Below are 20008 nucleotides of genomic sequence, written 5' to 3'. Positions count from 1 at the left end.
CCTTGCGAACTAGTTTCCTATATACTAGCTCTATACTACATCTACTATATATATACATTTACAGATGCAAATGCAAATGCAAGGTGCATAATGCGAATTCAAAGCAATTTCGCAGTAATTAAGTTTGAAACTCGGGCATTGGATCACTAGGTAGATGGGGCACAATTGCCACTTACCTCTAATGTTGCGTGTAAATATGGGCGGAGTGCCAAATTTACTTGAAGGTGCTTCGTATATAGTCACAAGACAGCTAGTTTCGACTTCTCCATTTTGATTGGACGCTATGCAGCGGTAAATGCCAGAGTCACTCAGTTCGGCCGATTTGATTTCAAGGCACGACAGTCCGTCGTTCAATGTTCTCCTGTACTTGGCACCATTCTCAATGGGGCACTTATCCTTGAACCACTGCACATTCATCTCGTGACCCGATAGCCCACAAGTCAGCTTGAGGTCGCTGCCAGACGCCGTGTTTCGGTTTGTTAGTTGAATGTCAACAGTTGGCTTCCGCTTGGCACTTCGCGATTCCTTTCGGTCCTTGTACTCGGAGTCCATGGACTTGTATGCTTGCAGGCTAATAGAATCTGCTGTTTGTTCAGCTTCATGCGGCTTTCGTTTTGCAACAAGCAGGTTTTCATCCAGAACAGTTGGTTTCATTGCTCCAAGTTGATCTGTTTTTTCAGCTTCAAGCTTTACAGGAACAGAAGCGAACACCTTACTCTTTTCATCGTCAGCTTTCCCATCTGGTTTTTGCTCCCTTATACCGCGGATCTCATCAACAACTGTTTTCATTTCCTGTACGGTTGACTTTTTAGATTTAGCCTCAGACTCCTTAATTTCGAGAGTTTTAATTTCAGCGGACTTTTCTTCAGATATATTGTCGGAAACTACCTCGACAACCTTTGTATTTTCGGGTTCGCTAGCAGATTTCTTCTCCGAGACCTTCGCCTTCTTAGACTTGGATTCAGAGTCCTTGACCTCCGCTTTTCGGCTTTCTTCTGCCTTCTCTTCAGTAATCTTTTCGGACACCTCAGCCTTTTGGGATTTTTCATCAATAGCGGACTGCGCCTGTTTTTCTTTCTTTTTATCCAGTTTCTCTTCTTCGATTGATTTCTTCTCCAAAACCTTTGCTTTCTTAGGTTTGGCTTCAGAGTCCTTGACCTCCTTCTTTTGGCTTTCTTCTGCCTTCTCTTGCGTAATCTTTTCGGAAACAATTTCGGACACCTGAGCCTTTTGGTATTGGTTATCAGTAGTGGACTCCGCCTGTTTTACCTTCTTTTCATCCAGTTTCTCTTCTTCGATTGATTTCTTCTCCGAAACCTTTGCTTTCTTAGGTTTGGCTTCAGAGTCCTTGACCTCCTCCTTTTGGCTTTCTTGTGCCTTCTCTTGCGTAACCTTTTCGGAAACAATTTCGGACACCTGAGCCTTTTGGGATTTGTTATCGATAGCGGACTCCGTTCGTGTTTCTTTCTTTTCCTCCAGTTTCTCTTCTTCGATTGATTTCTTCTCCGAAACCTTTGCTTTCTTAGGTTTGGCTTCAGAGTCCTTGACCTCCTCCTTTTGGCTTTCGTCTGCCTTCTCTTCCGTAACCTTTTCGGACACCTTAGCCTTTTGGGATTTAATATCGATAGTGGACTCCGCCTGTTTTTCCTTCCTTTCATCCAGTTTCTCTTCTTCGATTGATTTCTCCAAAACGTTAGCTTTCTTAGGTTTGGCTTCAGAGTCCTTGACCTCCTTCTTTTGGCTTTCTTCTGCCTTCTCTTGCGTAACCTTTTCGGAAACAATTTCGGACACCTGTGCCTTTTGGGATTGGTTATCAATAGTGGACTCCGCCTGTTTTTCCTTCTTTTCATCCAGTTTCTCCTCTTCGATTGATTTCTTCTCCGAAACCTTTGCTTTCTTAGGTTTGGCTTCAGAGTCCTTGACCTCCTCCGTTTGGCTTTCTTGTGCCTTCTCTTGAGTAACCTTTTCGGAAACAATTTCGGACACCTGAGCCTTTTGGGATTTGTTATCGATAGTGGACTCCGTTTGTGTTTCTTTCTTTTCCTCCAGTTTCTCTTCTTCGATTGATTTCTTCTCCGAAACCTTTGCTTTCTTAGGTTTGGCTTCAGAGTCCTTGACCTCCTCCTTTTGGCTTTCGTCTGCCTTCTCTTCCGTAACCTTTTCGGACACCTTAGCCTTTTGGGATTTAATATCGATAGTGGACTCCGCCTGTTTTTCCTTCCTTTCATCCAGTTTCTCTTCTTCGATTGATTTCTCCAAAACGTTAGCTTTCTTAGGTTTGGCTTCAGAGTCCTTGACCTCCTTCTTTTGGCTTTCTTCTGCCTTCTCTTGCGTAACCTTTTCGGAAACAATTTCGGACACCTGTGCCTTTTGGGATTGGTTATCAATAGTGGACTCCGCCTGTTTTTCCTTCTTTTCATCCAGTTTCTCCTCTTCGATTGATTTCTTCTCCGAAACCTTTGCTTTATTAGGTTTGGCTTCAGAGTCCTTGACCTCCTCCTTTTGGCTTTCATGTGCCTTCTCTTGCGTAACCTTTTCGGAAACAATTTCGGACACCTGAGCCTTTTGGGATTTGTTATCGATAGCGGACTCCGTTCGTGTTTCTTTCTTTTCCTCCAGTTTCTCTTCTTCGATTGATTTCTTCTCCGAAACCTTTGCTTTCTTAGGTTTGGCTTCAGAGTCCTTGACCTCCTCCTTTTGGCTTTCGTCTGCCTTCTCTTCTGTAACCTTTTCGGAAACAATTTCGGACACCTGAGCCTTTTGGGATTTGTTATTAATAGCGGACTCCGTTTGGGTGTCTTTCTTTTCCTCCAGTTTCTCTTCTTCGATTGATTTCTTCTCCGAAACCTTTGCTTTCTTAGGTTTGGCTTCAGAGTCCTTGACCTCCTTCTTTTGGCTTTCTTCTGCCTTCTCTTCCGTTATCTTTTCGGAAACAATTTCGGACACCTGAGCCTTTTGGGATTTATTATCGATTGTGGACTCCGCCGGTTTTTCCTTCTTTTCATCCAGTTTCTCTTCTTCGATTGATTTCTTCTCCAAAACCTTTGCTTTCTTGGGTTTGGCTTCAGAGTCCTTGACCTCCTCTTTTTGGCTTTCTTCTGCCTTCTCTTGCGTAACCTTTTCGGAAACAATTTCGGACACCTTAGCCTTTTCGGATTTTTTATCGACAGCGGACTTCGTTTGTGTTTCTTTCTTTTCCTCCAGTTTCTCTTCTTCGATTGATTTCTTCTCCGAAACCTTTGCTTTCTTAGGTTTGGCTTCAGAGTCCTTGACCTCCTCCTTTTGGCTTTCTTCTGCCTTCTCTTCCGTAATCTTTTCGGAAACAATTTCGGACACCTGAACCTTTTGGGATTTATTATCGATAGTGGACTCCGCCTGTTTTTCCTTCTTTTCATCCAGTTTCTCTTCTTCGATTGATTTCTTCTCCAAAACCTTTGCTTTCTTGGGTTTGGCTTCAGAGTCCTTGACCACCTCTTTTTGGCTTTCTTCTGCCTTCTCTTGCATAATCTTTTCGGAAACAATTTCGGACACCTGAGCCTTTTGGTATTGGTTATCAATAGTGGACTCCGCCTGTTTTACCTTCTTTTCATCCAGTTTCTCTTCTTCGATTGATTTCTTCTCCAAAACCTTTGCTTTCTTAGGTTTGGCTTCAGAGTCCTTGACCTCCTTCTTTTGGCTTTCTTCTGCCTTCTCTTCAGTAAACTTTTCGGAAACAATTTCGGACCCTAGAGCCTCTTGGGATTTGTCTGCCTTTGCGCCTTGCAAGTTTTGATCATGCTTTTCAGTCAATTGTTTAAGTTCTTCAATAATAGTTAAAATATTTTGCGAAACAACTTTAATCTTACCACTTATTACAGCCGTTAATAGTGGTTCATCTTTTTTCTCAATATAGTCATAGTCACTGAGCAAAGTTGTTTTAATATTCTCAATTTTTGGTTTTAAAATTTCCGTCTCATCATCTAGGAAGTCATCAAGAATTACGAAAATATCCATTAAACTCTGTTGCAAACTAATCATTTTTTCCGATGACTTATCAACATGTGTTTCTGATTGAATTTTTACGGCAACTCTCTCCAAATTTAAAAGTTTGGGGATTAATAAGGACGGTTTTGTAAACATATTACAGTCGTCGATTAGTTTAATAGTTGCTTTTGTTAAAATCACATTGGTTTTAATTTCCTTAAGGTAATTGAGTTTTACTTTCTCGGCTGCTTCAACGGAGGCTTCGCACAGCGTTTCAATAAATGATTCGAAGAGCTCTTTATCTTTTACATCTTTTTCTGTTTTTCCGTCGTAGGTGTGTACTATATGGTCCCTTAATTTTAATAAAAGTTTTGCCACCCCTACAGCATCTTCAAGGCAATTGACAATTTCATAACTTTCTGTCAAAATGTAATCGCAAGTAGAGCCTACTGCTTGGGATAATGCTGTGAGCCTTTCGTTCAATATCCTTATAAAATCTTCTTGAGATTTTCCCTCCTGATCAAGTTGCTTTTGTGCACTAGCCTCTAGTTCTTTTTCTTCCAAGGTAAGCTTATCCAAGGCTTTGGCTTTCTCTGATTTAACATCAGTGTCCTTTACTTCAGGTTTCTTTGGTTCCTCAATCTTTTCTTCAGACATCTTCTCAGCTACGACCTCAGATACTTCTGGTTTCTGGGACTTCTGTTCGACATCCTGATCAGCTTGCTTTTGTGCACTAGTCTCTAGTTCCTTTTCCTCCAGGACTTGTTTATCAAAGGCTTCGGCTTTCTCTGATTTATCTACAGTGTCCTTTACTTCAGGTTTCTTGGGTTCCTCAATCTTTTCTTCAGATATCTTCTCAGATACGACCTCAGATACTTTTGGTTTCTGGGACTTCTGTTCGACATCCTGATCAGCTTGCTTTTGTGCACTAGTCTCTAGTTCCTTTTCCTCCAGGGCTTGTTTATCAAAGGCTGCGGCTTTCTCTGATTTATCTTCAGTGTCCTTTACTTCAGGTTTCTTGGGTTCCTCAATCTTTTCTTTAGATATCTTCTCAGATACGACCTCAGATACTTCTGGTTTCTGGGACTTCTGTCCGACATCCTGATCAGCTTGCTTTTGTGCACTAGTCCCTAGTTCCTTTTCCTCCAGGGCTTGTTTATCAAAGATTTCGGGTTTCTCTGATTTAACTTCAGTGTCCTTTACTTCAGGTTTCTTCGGTTCCTCAATCTTTTCTTCAGACATCTTCTCAGCTACGACCTCAGATACTTCTGGTTTCTGGGACTTCTGTTCGACATCCTGATCAGCTTGCTTTTGTGCACTAGTCTCTAGTTCCTTTTCCTCCAGGGCTTGTTTATCCAAGACTTCGGCTTTCTCTGATTTATCTTCAGTGTCCTTCACTTCAGGTTTCTTGGGTTCCTCAATCTTTTCTTCAGATATCTTCTCAGATACTTTTGGTTTCTGGGACTTCTGTTCGACATCCTGATCAGCTTGCTTTTGTGCACTAGTCTCTAAATGCTTTTCTTCCAGGTCTTGTTTATCCAAGGCTTTGGTTTTCTCCGATTTAACTTCAGTGTCCTTAGCTTCAGGTTTCTGGAGTTCTTCAATCTTTTCTTCAGACATCTTCTCAGCTGCGACCTCAGATACTTTTGGTGTCTGGGACTTGTGTTCGACATCCTGATCAGCTTGCTTTTGTGCACAAGTCTCTAGTTGCTTTTCTTCCATGGATTGTTTATCCAAGACTTCGGCTTTCTCTGATATATCTTCAGTGTCCTTTACTTCAGGTTTCTTGGGTTCCTCAATCTTTTCTTCAGATATCTTCTCAGATACGACCTCAGATACTTCTGGTTTCTGGGACTTCTGTTCGACATCCTGATCAGCTTGCTTTTGTGCACTAGTCTCTAATTGCTTTTCTTCCAGGGCTTGTTTATCCAAGACTTCGGCTTTCTCTGATTTATCTTCAGTGTCCTTCACTTCAGGTTTCTTGGGTTCCTCAACCTTTTCTTCAGATATCTTCTCAGATACGACCTCAGATACTTCTGGTTTCTGGGACTTCTGTTCGACATCCTGATCAGCTTGCTTTTGTGTACTAGTCTCTAATTGCTTTTCTTCCAGGGCTTGTTTATCCAAGACTTCGGCTTTCTCTGATATATCTTCAGTGTCCTTTACTTCAGGTTTCTTGGGTTCCTCAATCTTTTCTTCAGATATCTTCTCAGATACGACCTCAGATACTTCTGGTTTCTGGGACTTCTGTCCGACATCCTGATCAGCTTGCTTTTGTGCACTAGTCTCTAGTTCCTTTTCCTCCAGGGCTTGTTTATCCAAGACTTCGGCTTTCTCTGATTTATCTTCAGTGTCCTTCAAATCAGGTTTCTTGGGTTCCTCAACCTTTTCTTCAGATATCTTCTCAGATACGACCTCAGATACTTCTGGTTTCTGGGACTTCTGTTCGACATCCTGATCAGCTTGCTTTTGTGTACTAGTCTCTAATTGCTTTTCTTCCAGGGCTTGTTTATCCAAGACTTCGGCTTTCTCTGATATATCTTCAGTGTCCTTTACTTCAGGTTTCTTCGGTTCCTCAATCTTTTCTTCAGATATCTTCTCAGATACGACCTCAGATACTTCTGGTTTCTGGGACTTCTGTCCGACATCCTGATCAGCTTGCTTTTGTGCACTAGTCTCTAGTTCCTTTTCCTCCAGGGCTTGTTTATCCAAGGCTTTGGCTTTCTCCGATTTTACTTCAGTGTCCTTAACTTCAGGTTTCTGGAGTTCTTCAATCTTTTCTTCAGACATCTTCTCAGCGGCGACCTCAGATACTTTTGGTGTCTGGGACTTCTGTTCGACATCCTGATTAGCTTGCTTTTGTGTGCTACCCTGTAGTTGCTTTTCTTCCATGGATTGTTTATCCAAGACTTCGGCTTTCTCTGATTTATCTTCAGTGGCCTTTACTTCAGGTTTCTTGGGTTCCTCAATCTTTTCTTCAGATATCTTCTCAGCTACGACCTCAGATACTTCTGGTGTCTGGGACTTCAGTTCGACATCCTGATCAGCTTGCTTTTGTGCGCTAGTCTCTAATTGCTTTTCTTCCAGGGCTTGTTTATCCAACGCTGCGGCTGTCTCTGGTCTAACTTCGGTGTCCTTTACTTCCGGTTTCGTGGGTTCCTCAATCTTTTCTTCAGATATCTTCTCAGCTGCGACCTCAGATACTTCTGGTGTCTGGGACTTCTGTTCGACATCCTGATCAGCTTGCCTTTGTGCACTAGTCTCTAATTGCTTTTCTTCCAGGGCTTGTTTATCCAACGCTGCGGCTGCCTCTGGTTTAACTTCAGTGTCCTTTACTTCTGGTTTTCTGGGTTCTTCAATCTTTTCTTCAGATATCTTTTCAGCTACGTTCTGAGATACTTCTGGTTTCTGGGACTTCTGTTCGACATCCTGATCAGCTTGCTTTTGTGCGCTAGTCTGTAGTTGCTTTTCTTCCAGGGCTTGTTTATCCAAGGCTTTTTCTGATTTAACTTCAGTGTCAGTTACTTCCGATTTTTCGGATACTTCTTCAGATACTTGTGGTTTCATTGACTCCTTTGCGACAGCTTTATCTTCTTGTTTCTCACTTTCCAACTGTTCATTATCCAATATATATTCATCTAAAGAATCCGCCTTGTCTGATTTAATGTCGGTATCAATCTCCAGCTTCTGGGGTTCTTCTAAAAGGTTTCGTTCGATTGAATGGTCAACAACATCTTCAGTTTCTGATTTTTTGATATCTTCTGCTGCATCCTTATATTTGTGTTGACTTTCAATAATTTCCTTAAAATCCTCACAAATATTAAGAATCTTTTCAGTAATGAATTGAATTTTTCCATTAACCACAGCAGTGTGAAGTTGCCCATCTTTTTTCTCAATGTAGTCATATTCACTGAGCAGTATTTTTTTGATTTCTTCTATTTTCGGATTTATTTTTTCCGTTCTTTCATCTAGAAGGTCATCAAATATGATAAATATATCCATCAAATTCTGTTGCAAGCTAATCATTTCTTTTGATGACTTATCCATATTTTTGATCGACTGAGTTTTTTCTGAAAGTTTTTCAAGATTTACAAGTTTAGGAACTAGCAGAGACGGCTTTGTAAACATGTTGCTATCGTCAATAAGTTGAATTGCCGCTTTTGTCAAAATAATGTTGGTTTTAATTTCTTTAATGTAGGTTTGAATTACGTGCTCAGTGGCTTCTGGACAGGCTTCGAAGAGGGATTCAATAAGTTCTTCAACGAGTTCCTTCTCGGTCTGTTCCTCTGGTGGCTTGCCATCATAAGTGTGAACAATGTGCTCTCTTAACTTGAATATTGACTTTGAAACTTTTTCGATATTATCAATATTATCAAGAATATCTTGGCATTCTGTCATGATTGGTTTAACTGCTTCATTTTGCATAGCATTGTTAGAAGATTGCGATAACTTTTCGGTTAGAGCTTCCAAAATAGTTTCAGGTGATGCCTTTTGAGGCTCAACTTCAGTTGGTTTTACCTCAGCATTAACCTCTTTTTCCAATTGCTGTTCACTCTTTTCTTGTTTTTCTTGTTCAGATATTTTATCTGCCTTCTGATCATCTTTCTGAGCAGATAACTCACTTTGGTTTTGTAGCTTTGATTCTGCTTCACTCTCCTTCTTGGTTTCATCAACAGTTTTCTTAGGTACTTCTTGTTGAGTGTCGGGTTGTTTGTAAGAATCCAGTTGTTGATCGGGTTCCAAAATTTTGGGTCTTTTAGCCTCGGGTTCAACGTCTTCCTGGCTTCCTGATCCCTCTTTAATATCTATGTCAGTTTCCAAGGCTGATTCAGGTGACGAGACATCCGATTGATTTTGAAGTTCGGCAAAAGACACGTTCAGTTTGTTCAGTTTATCCTGAAGATTACTGATCTGCAGCTGCAGTGCATCTATGAGGGCCAACTGCTTAGTGGTTATCTGAGTGAGTTGGGGTTGAGAAAGGATTTCATTCTCGATTTGCACAAGAGTTTCCTCTAGCTCAGCGATTTCATTCGTATATTTATCTATCAAAAGATTATATATCGGGCTATCTGATCGAAGTCCTTTAACGATTTCGGCAAGAAATGCTTTTCCGGACGAAACATTTTCAATAATTATGCCTATATCGATTGGCACTGTGGGCTCAACATGAATTTCAGTCAATGCCTTCAATTCCGCAGTAATAGAATCCATTTCCTGCAACAGTTCTATGACACGAATTGTATTGTCATTGCCCTCAATAAAATCAAAGACAGCCACTAAGCTGCTTTGGGTTTTCAAAAGGCCACCTAGGACTTCGTTACTAATCTGCTCGCTGACATCGTTGATACCTCGAAAAGCAGCCATTAGACTAGTCTGAAGCTGAACAACAACCGAAGACGATTTTTCGACATCTACGGTGGGCTGAGCGGCCACAGTTCCAATAGAACTTACTAGACCTTCAATAGGTTGCTTTAAAGTTTTTAATTTTTGATAATCCACAGCGTCTGGGCGCTCACAGTACGCAACAAATTTTGCGAATGCCTTTTCGATTTTGGCGAACATTTCTTCGGCCAACTGAGTTTCTAGAATTGGCAACGAAAGCAGTATGTCTTCAAAGGCACTCTCTACGTTCTCCAAGGAGTCCACCAACCCAGACTCATAGGTGTGCACCAAACACTCCTTCAATCTGAACATGGTGCGAGCTATTTCCGCTTGGGCCAGAACGGTTTCCTGTTGAACAGTATCAGTGACAAGGGCTATCTGTATGTTCTCCAGATCTGACTTCAGTTGCTCCATTATTTTTCCAACTTGCTGAAGCTCTTTATTGGCATCCGTCTGGGTGACTTCCAAACAGGCTTCTAATTGCTTGATGCCACTGGCGACACCTTGCTGTATATCGAATACATCCACTTGTGGCTCTTCCTCCACGACGGCTACTTCCTGGATGTGATCTGATACGGTTTGCTGATGGCCACTGCTCTTAAGTTCAGAGATATCTCCCTGCGTTGAAATATCAGTGACATTTTCGAGGAGTTGCACATCAATCTGCTCACAGTACTGCCTTACGTCGTGTAATGGAGTGGCCAGGGTCTTGAGCTTGGACAGTTCCAGATCAGTCAAACTCTCGACGCCACTGTGGGCCATGCACTCCTCCACCTGAAGAACACAGCGCTCCAAGCTGCAGAGCGCCTCGGCGAATGTTCCCTGTTGACTGGCCTCTGACATGGAATGAGCCGCTTCCAACAAGTTGGTTTCCTGGACCACTGCCAAGCTACTTTGCAGCTCTTGCATCTTAACGAGGGCTGCCTGTACCTGCTGAGCAGCTGGTCCCGATAAAGAAACCACGTCAGGATCTTCGGAATGCGAAAGTACCGATGAGATTCCCTGGTTCAAGTCAGACAATAAAACCGCCACAGTCGACAGTTTCTTTGGACTTGCGGGCACACCCGCATCCGGATCAGTGGGCAAAGACTCTGCGGCTGACTTAAGCACTGACACATCATCCAAGGTGGATAAGTCCTCCATTGAAGCTCTCGGGGGCTTCAAATTTTGGAGCACATGAATCAGACTGGAGAGCGGACTGGCAATGGAAAGTTTCTCATCCATTGTATCCTTTTGTTGGCCAACAATGTCACCAAACTGATTCAGTGCGTTTATGAATTCACTCTCAGTCAAGGATTCGGGAGTGTGTAAGGCTTTAGCCAAGTCAGCAAAACTTTTGCCACACTCGAAAAGAATTCTAGTTGTGTTGGCCTCGTTGACGTCGAGTTTTGTCTCAGACTCGCTAAATGTCGCCAGTCCTTTAGCAATTTGCAGGATACGCAGAAGGTATACTTGGGCTTCGTTTGAGGAGGTCTTCACTCGTTCTGAAGCCTTGGGGCTTTCGCTTATTTTGTTTAACGCTTCCTGCAGGGTTTCTATGTTGGCAACGGCTTCCTCCAAGGACACCTTAGTCTCCAGCACTTTGCGCAGGGCACTAAAGGATTTGTCCTGGTGCTGCGACGCTTGCTCCTCATCCTGTTGAATCTCTTGCTGCAGAATCTTAAACTCGTGCTCTTCTATATCGATGACCACGTTGCGGATGAGGCTGCGTATATTGTCCAGGGTCTGGAGAGCCTGCTGGTCGGGTTCCCGAGCGACCAGCAAACGCTGGTGACCTTTTTGGGTGTTCTCCTGCAACATACTCAGTGGTTCAATCAAGTCGGCTAAGGAACCGGTCATATTCTTGACCTCGGTCTGACGGATGCAGTAGTTTAGCTCGTCGACGGGTCGCTTTAGCCTGTCCAGCAATTCTACATGATGTCCGGTAATTTCTCTTTCCAAAATAGATCCTATTAGAGCTGACAGTTCATCCTTTAGGTTCAGCAAGCGAATCTTAACGTTAGGGGAGAGTCGGGCAGAGATCCTCTCGATGTTCGTCTCAAAATGTAAGACAGCCTGGGCAAATGACTGTAATAGTTTCTGGGTATCAGCCACACCCAAAGCTAGCTCAGATCGCAGTTCCTCCTGAGGCACATGGTCATGACCACTTTCAAGTTCTTGTCCCAGCTGCGCGAGGCCGTTTTGAATCTCTTGCAGCGGGGGCACCATCGATTCCACAGTGCTAACTGTCAGCATTCCACCCTCCACACTGCCTGATTTTTCGCTAAGAATTACTTCTAGGCCCTTTTTGAGCTCGAAAAGAGGTGGCGTAACGATATCCAGAATGGCCATGTTTATTTTCTGCTCAATTGACTCTGATCCCGCGAGGGACTCCGTCTTATCTTCAATGGACTGCAGTGTGTTTTGGAGCTGCTTTATCGGCTCCACAATGCTCTCGAGCACCTTCTGGTGCACCTTCTTGTAGATCTCCTCCTCGGACTCCTCCAGCGATAGTTCTATTTCGACGCGCTCTAGTGCTTCCTGAATCTTTGAAACCGGTTGGCAAATCTCCTTTAGAGCGCTTGCTTCGCTGGGCAGATTGGCCTCCGAAATGGTGGCAAAAGACACGGAATCGGGTACTTCTTGCATTTTTTCAACCGTTTCCGAGAAATGCTTTGCTGCCTCCAGTTCTTGCGCCTCCTGCAGAAGAGCCTGCGACTTAATTGTGCCCTGCGTGATCTCTAATCCCTGTTGGATGTCATCGGCAGTCAGTTCGATTTGGGCCCGTAGACACTCCGACTCGAACTTCCTGCTAACGATTTTCAGCTCCTCCAGCGCCCTCTTCATCTGCTCGGCCACGCTGTCAATAATGCAGACACTGGTGCGTTGGATGAGCGTGGCTCCAGTCTCGTCGATCTCCACGCACTTTTCAATCACCTGGAGACCCAAGTGTAGTCGGCGGATGTCCTCATCCATCGATTGGATGAGGGCGTCGATTTGAGTCTCACCAGAGTAAACCCTTAATTTCGATTCGATTTGCTTGATGGGATCGATTATATTGCGGATGATGGCTATGCTCTGATCCGCTGCCGAGGGAGTCATCATCATGGTGGATTGTTCCATCACCTCATTCTCGACGGCACTCAAATGATTGTCAATAACCTTCAGCAACTTTGCGAGCGGAACGAGGGCAATCAGATTTTTATTAATCTCATTCTCATCGGTAACAGCCTTTGCATGGGAGGATGGGGTTACCATCAGTCCGTCGCCCACTGCACCGGAAATATCCTGCAGGCGAGCATCATCCTCAGTAGTCTTGGAGGAATCGGTGTCTGTGGGTTTTTTCGACTTCTTACGCTTGGGCGGTGCCACTGAATCTTTGTCCTTCTCCGGACTACTTTGTGCCCCAGAGGCGGGCTTTTGTGATGCGGACATCTGGGCGCTGGCAAAGGTTTGCAAATCTGATGTCTCCTCCTCACCTTGACTGCCAGAGGCGGAGGCTTTGGATAAACTAAAGAACTCATCTGTTTCCGTGGGCTTGGACTTCTTTCGCTTTCGTATTGGAGCCGATAGCGATAGTTCCTCCTCCATTTTGTCAAAGGACTGCTGAACATATTCATCAATCTCTTTGTCCACTCGGCCATCCCTTCCCGAAGAACCGTGTACCGTGATCTCGTTTATAGAAATGTCATCCATATCCGCCTCAGTGCGCATATCGTCCTCGACTGTGAAATATTCTGGTGAAATGTCGATGACCACCGCTTCCATCAGAAGTTTTCCCGATTGCGAGGTCTCCTTGACGAAGCGAAGAGGTGGCAGCTCGACGATGTTGTGCTCAGTAACATGCTCCGAGATTTGATCGGCATACATTTCCACAATCTTCAGGGCTTCCTCCTCCGTAAGATCGGGAGTTTCGTAGAGTGAAACCGATACCTCCTTGCCATCGAAGGAGAAGGACACATCACCCTTTTCATCGATGGTTATGTCACCCACTGGCGTCTCGTACAGCTGAGAAGTGCGCTCCTCCTGGATGGTGGACAGGGAGTAGTTCCTCTGCAGCTCGTTCTCGTGGAGTTGCTCGCTCTTCTGCTGCTGGCTTCTTTGGGCATCCTCGAAGCCTAGCAACGAGGCTGAACTGGCAACGATACCCATGCAGTTTCTCGCCTCGCACGTGTAGGTGCCCAGGCAGCAGGTGCCATCCTGTCCAGAGATAATCCGATGAATGTCGCCCGGCTTCAGCTCCACCCCATCCTTGTACCACTTGAGGGCGGGCTGGGGAACACCGATGACCTTGCACTCCAGATTCACGGCTCCCTCCTCAGTGAGCACAGCGCGCAGGCATTCCAGGAAGCGGGGCTTCTTGTAGTGCCGCGGTATCTGCAGCTTCAGGAAACAGGAGGTGATGCTGGTGCCGAAGTCGTTCACGGCAACGCACTTCCACTCTGCTTGATCCACAAACTCCACGGACTTAATGTCCAGCAGCCAGTCTTCGTTTTCACCACGATAATGGTTATATCTTTCGTTCGGATCGATGGGCAGCTCGTCGCGGAACCAGGAAAGTATGGGATCCGGAGTGGCCTTCACCACCACCTTGAACTGAAAGGGTTCGTTGATTTTAGCATCTGTGCTTTTCAGTCCAGTTAGAAACTTTGGCGCTTGGTTCTGATTTTGTTCGGTGAACACAAGACGCTCCTCGTCGGTCAGTTGGTTCTGAATGTCCTCCACGGTGAGGACGGCAGTGCTGCTGGTTTCTCCCATACAATTGCGCGCAATGCAGCAGTAGGTGCCCAATGAGTTGGTGCCCGTCAGCTGGTAGACATCTCCTGGTTTCAGTTCGTGACCATCCTTAAACCACTTGAGAATGGGCGTGGGAAAGCCCACCACCTTGCACTCAAAGGACACCAGTCCCTCCTCGGTGAGCACGGCGCGCAGACTCTCCATGAACCTGGGCTTGCGATAGTTTCTGGGTACTAAAAAAAAACACATGATTTAATAAAGGTATGGTATTGTTATATAGGATCAATCCAATCCACTCACTGTCCATGGCAACGGAACACGTTGAAATGCCCTTACTGCCATCGAAGCTGGTCACCACGCATTTCCATTCGCCGGCATCGCAGGACTCCGATGGCTTCACCTCGATCATGTAGACACCCAGACCGTCCTCGATCAGCTTGTACCGCTCGGCGGTCTCCACGCGACCGCTCGCATTGTACCAGCAGACGCTCTTCGGCCACGGCGGCACCACAACTGCGGAATGGAGGAAAGATCAGGTGTGAGATCATCTGAGATCATGTAAACAATCTGCTCGAGCGCCGATCTCTGCCTTCTCGTTTTATGTATTCCTGTTTTTTGCCTTTTTATTTTTCTTCTCTCTGGCGGGCAATTAGCGGTTTTGTTTTGATCGCAAATGTTGATGACCCACCTCAACATTCGAGGCATTCCGAATCGTGCGATCGAGTTCAAGTTTCTAGAGCACGATCTAAAAACAACAAGCGCCGGCGAGAATTGGACCAATTTTCGCCAGCACGCCCAAGTGGCCGAGAGAAGATAAACAAAAATACGTTGGCCCGCTGCCAGCAGGAGATCTCCGCTGATCCACTAGACTCCGAGTGCTCACCTTGACAGCCGAGAATGATGGTCTCCCCAATGAGCAGGCTCATGTCTCGCAGTTCGTTCGTGAATATCGGAGGCGGAGCATTGCCTGCCACGCTGTGAAAAAATAATAAAAACATCCGTACAACTTGAGGATATCACTTAATGGTCTTTTATATATCGCATTAATATTAATTAATATTTAAAATGTAAGAGAAATTTTCATTAGAACGAAGAATTTTCATTAACTTATTCCAGAAGTCTACAGTGCGTATGAGTAATAAAATCGTTGCTCACCTGTCCGCTGGCTTGAGGGATCCCTCGCGACTTCCGCGTCCCACCACATGCACCTTGGAGCTGGAGTAGTTGACGCCCATGCAGTTACGAGCCTCGCACGTGTACGTGCCCAGCGAGGTGGGGTCATCTGCGTTGGCGGTCAGGGCAAAGATGTCGCCAGCCTTGATCTCCTTGGAGTCCTTGAACCAGCGCAAATGGGGCGTGGGCACACCCACCACCTTGCACTCCAACGAGACGGTTCCCTGCTCCGTGAGCACTGCGCGCAGTTCCTCCACGAACTCGGGTGTTTTGTAGGCCTTCGGCACCAAGACATTCAGATTACCCAGGCAGGAGTTGCGTCCGCCAAAGTTCTCCGCCATGAGCATCCACTGACCGCCGTCGTCCAGCGTCACGGGACTAATCTCCAAGTAGTGGAAGGTGCCCTCATTGATCTCCGTGATGCGGTCGTTCGCGCACACTCTTCGGTCATTTCTGTACCAGGTGAGCTGGAAAATATTAAATATTATAAAATTAATAATTTCTTACATTATAACCTAATTGGTAACCTTATGGAATTCTAGCTCACCTTAAGATCTGTTGAGCTGCGTATTTCGGTTAGAAGGCGTGTCCGGGTGCCCACTTTGACGGACAGGTCGGGCAGGCGGCGCAGGAACACCGGCGGATCGTCGCCCGTGGATCTGTCCTCCACGATGAGCTCCACGTGCCTGCGCACCACATCCTGGCTCTTCGTCCGGGCGAACAGCGTGTAGTGGCCGGCGTCCTCCCGCTGCACATGCTCCACGGCCAGCTGGACGGCATTGCTGGTGGCCGTGATGCGGAAGCGGTCGGAGTTCTCAATGGGAATCTCACCACGGCTCCTGCAAGTACAGCAGGATTAGCGTTAGACCACCCAAAAAGGGCGCCCAAATGAAAGCACTCGAATCCCTATGGTAAACATTCTGGGTAATAGATCACCTTTTCCTGTAGACCGACGAGGCCGAGGAGAGTGTGCCGTTGAGTTGCTTGTGCTCGTTGCACTGGCAGCATTTGGAACATCCGTTGCCCATAGCGCTTTGTTATGTTTACTTTAATTTAAAACCAATACTGCAATCGGTTGCACTTAAAGGCAGATTTCACCAATATTTGTTTCGATTACTTAAACTCGTTTGAATTTACTATTATTTCCAATTTAAGACCCACGGAATGTTAAACTCATTTCATTTTCAGATGCTTCACGTTTTATTTTATATAAATAACCGTTCTGTTTCGGAAAATAAAAAGCGGCAACTATACTTTTAATACAAAAAATCAAAGCTAATATACAATTTTAGCGTAAAGTCATTAATCTTCCACCTGTCATTGGCGGTTCACCAAGAATATGTATTTTAAAATTCTTTGATATATTAATTAGAAGATCACCACAAATATGTCACTGTTTTTCAAAGCGTTTTTTAATTAACTTAGCTTGCACGTGCAAACATTTTGCTGCTCAAAAGTTATTTGTTTATGTGCCGCACTAATAAACTAATAAACCAATAAACCGAAACAAACAATATTCAGAATTATGTGAAAGCGAAAATTGACAAAAATATTTTCGAATGTTTATAAATAAATGCTTGAACTTGCTTAGCTATTTCAATAGACTAAAACCGAAAAGCCGAAAACCGCGCACTGCAATAATTCAAACGGTAGCTAGAAAACACCGCGATTGCCAATTTATTTTTGGGATGCGTGTGTTTTTGATGTTGAGCGCTAATAACTTGTTGTTTCGCTGTCGTTTTTGCCCGAGAACGAGAATTTTCACATTGTTTCTTGTTTCTTTTGTGTAGCCCAGTATCGGTTTTATTTATTTTGCCTGTTGCTCTCGCTCGGATATTGCCAAACATCTAAACCGATCCGATCCCATCCGATCGCACTCCCCACCTATGTAGGCATTATGTAATTTTCGTTTTTGAGAAAAACTATTTTCAACAATTTTAGGGCATTAAATGGAAACGTTTTTGACGCACATCGCCGACATTCCGTACACTGCCTCCCGCCCCAAAAGAAAACCCCAATAACAACGAAATCCAAGGCAGACAAAAGTTCCGCGGACGCGACAGCCAGCGATTTGTTAATGTGGCTATAATTAGACGGACGTTACAGAACTTGGCCAGCGGATCTGCCACCGCCAAGCTACCAGGTGCCACATCCCTCAGGAATGCTCGCGCCAAACTGATTGATTTCGATATGCAGGTGATTTATTGCGTATACGCCGCGTGCACACCCCCGAATTCCACGAACCAGTACGTATACGCAGTGGTGTATATATAGAATAGCACTTTCGTATAGCACCGCCGCCGCTGCTACAATTCTTAATGTCCGCCCGCTGGGCAACGGATATGTTAATGCGCCGATCGTCGATGTGGAACTGGCCGCTCAAGAGTTTGTGTGTGGGCCCATGGCGGAATAGTCAGAGCAAGAACCGAAAACTGGGAACCTAAAGATCTAATGCTAGTGCTCTTTGGTGGCGCAGATCTGTTGATCGGTGGATCTGTTCTCTCGGTCTGCTCAACTGAGCAAATCGGTCTCCTTGGCGCAGAAGTCATATGTTAATGCGCAAATTTTTGGCATTATGCACAGCAGACCGGGCGGAGCAAGGACGGTGATTCACACGCTTGCCGATTGCACAGGTAAGCCAAGGAAAATATATATATATTTTCACTCGACACATTTATGACTTACCACTCGAATTTGAAGGGCAGCAGTTCGGGCTCATCCTCTTCGGCGCAGTCGATCTTCACGAAGAACGTGGCCCGTTCGTTGGGGATGCAGCGGATTAGGGAACTGGAGTTCTCGCTGAACGTGATGCGAGGCGGTGGTCGGTGGCCAGTCTCGGGCGCCTCATCCTCGCCAGGAGGCTCTGCAAAATGGGTAACACGGCGCGTTAATTATATGCATGACTAATCGCTTTATAAGTTACGATGCCGCAGGAAACAGTCCGCCAAACAAATAATCATAAATATTTGCGAAATGTCAAGAATGGCCCCGCATCCACTGGTAGACATGAGCACACATAGTTAGTGAGTCGGCTGGGAAAGCAAAGAGTCGCCACTTTAAAATGAATTCGCATTCAGAATACCCTATTCAGATTTAATATGAAATCCACTACCGGACAATCACAATTAACTCAACATTCCTTTTGATGCACTAAAAACTAATATCTTAAATCACTGATTTAATGTAATTCTAATGCATTATAAGTTATAGAATTATTATCTAAAATTAAAATATATTAATATTTCAGTTGCTGATTTTAAACAACTGACGTATAAGTCGAATTTATGAAAACTAGTTCTGTTTGTATGAATAAAAGTTTTCTCCGCGTAAAATTTTGCGATTAATTCATTTTTTGTTTTAAATTCATAATGATTCGTTGTTGCAAACTAGTTTTGAAACTAACAATATTTTTTATAAATAATAATAACACTATATTGTGTAGCATTTCATTCATAAACTACTACTAAACAAGATTAGTTTAGACTAAACACAAATATCAAAAAATTTTAAACTCATATATCAACACTTGCTGATTATAAATTAAAATACAATAAACACTATAATTCCTGGATCAATAAAGTTTGTGTTTACACTGAAAAGCTCGTTTGTCCCGTGCACATCGGCCATACCCTGCACAAACTTCGAGTATTCGGAATATTCACTAAAAATAGTTCCAAATATTATTCATATTTGCCAGCATGTCGAATCTTTCTGCTTGGGAAACCGTAATCAAATGTGATTCGCAAATAGTATTCAGGCAATTGGGAACGACTCGGTCCTCGCCGGGATGCGGACACGATAATGACACTCGACCAGTGCATATTCCAACGTACAATTATGAAAATTTCTCATACACAATTCACAATTACGTAACCGCACTCTGGTCGTACAAAAAGCCGATGAAGAAGGGGAAAACGGAGACGGAGCCCGTGGCTGGCCATAAAAATACATGGCCCCACAAATAGCCATTAAGTACTCTGTGTTCGGAACCGGGAACCGGGAGCAGAAAAAAAGGAGAATCTCACTCACTTTCCCGGCGCCGGGGCACCAAGAACTGGGCACCAAGCACTTGGACGGATGATGCTTACCCGCGGCATTGGCTGCTGGCGATCTCTCCATGCTCGGGTCTCAGGTCTCAGGTCTCACTATATAATTAGCCGAAACCGGGCCACTTTGGCATGGGACTTGCAGGACTTGCTATGTAGGATTAGGGCGCAGTATTGTCGGATGGGTATTTTCGACGCGGCATTAACCGAAAGTGATTTCTTTTATTTATATTTAGAATGCGCCGCACACAAACGATGGTAAAAATTTGAATTTTTCCGTTTCCGATTCACTGAAATGAAATTTTCCGCTGGTAATTACGCGTATTCGTCGGGCACAATGGATCGGAAAATGTGTAATTAGGATATATTCACATTTTCGGCCTGTGGCATTATTTCAAACGGCTGGGTGCTGGTGCAGCGCATATACACGTATTCCTCTTTCAATTCCAATTTGAAAGCCACCAGACACACTCGCACATCCACACTCACACTTTGGGAACACAGTGATGTTCTATCTTTCTATATATAAACAATATGTACAACACAGCATCGGCGTTCGAATGGCGCACACCACGTCCAGCAGACACCTCCTGGATCTCCGATCGTTTTTCTCAGACTGAAGCGAACTGAACTGAGCAGACAGATCAGCAGCAGCAGCAGCAGTAGCCTCGCCTGTCCATGTCGGATAATTTTGGCTGCCCCGAGAAAGAGCAAGTTCTCCTGAGGAA

General features: G+C 44.5%; 1 protein-coding gene across 13 annotated transcripts in view; it reads right to left on the bottom strand.

The window, feature by feature from the left end:
- The window catches only part of LOC6531504 (myosin light chain kinase, smooth muscle), a 41851-nt gene extending 21970 nt beyond the window's left edge, over positions 1-19881 (bottom strand). The window contains exons 1-8 of one of the 13 annotated variants that reach the window (XM_039373383.1): positions 19323-19873; positions 17920-18097; positions 15782-16073; positions 15217-15701; positions 14945-15036; positions 14362-14574; positions 3580-14294; positions 177-3384 (exon numbers count right to left, since the gene is read on the bottom strand). In XM_039373383.1, the coding sequence (XP_039229317.1) occupies positions 177-3384; positions 3580-14294; positions 14362-14574; positions 14945-15036; positions 15217-15701; positions 15782-16073; positions 17920-18097; positions 19323-19353 (15214 nt within the window). In that variant the 5' untranslated portion in view covers positions 19354-19873. Of the gene's footprint in view, positions 1-176; positions 14295-14361; positions 14575-14944; positions 15037-15216; positions 15702-15781; positions 16074-16170; positions 16361-17919; positions 18098-19322 lie in introns of those variants that run through there. The other 12 variants (XM_039373387.1, XM_039373386.1, XM_039373384.1 and 9 more) reach the window with 12 other exon arrangements.
- Positions 19882-20008: the final 127 nt, after the last annotated feature.

The sequence above is a fragment of the Drosophila yakuba genome, chromosome 2R, assembly GCF_016746365.2.
Source record: "Drosophila yakuba strain Tai18E2 chromosome 2R, Prin_Dyak_Tai18E2_2.1, whole genome shotgun sequence".
In the NCBI taxonomy this organism is placed as follows: Eukaryota; Metazoa; Arthropoda; class Insecta; order Diptera; family Drosophilidae; genus Drosophila; species Drosophila yakuba.
The sequence above is the reverse complement of the archived record's forward strand: the minus strand, read 5'-3'. Positions and strand labels throughout refer to the sequence as shown.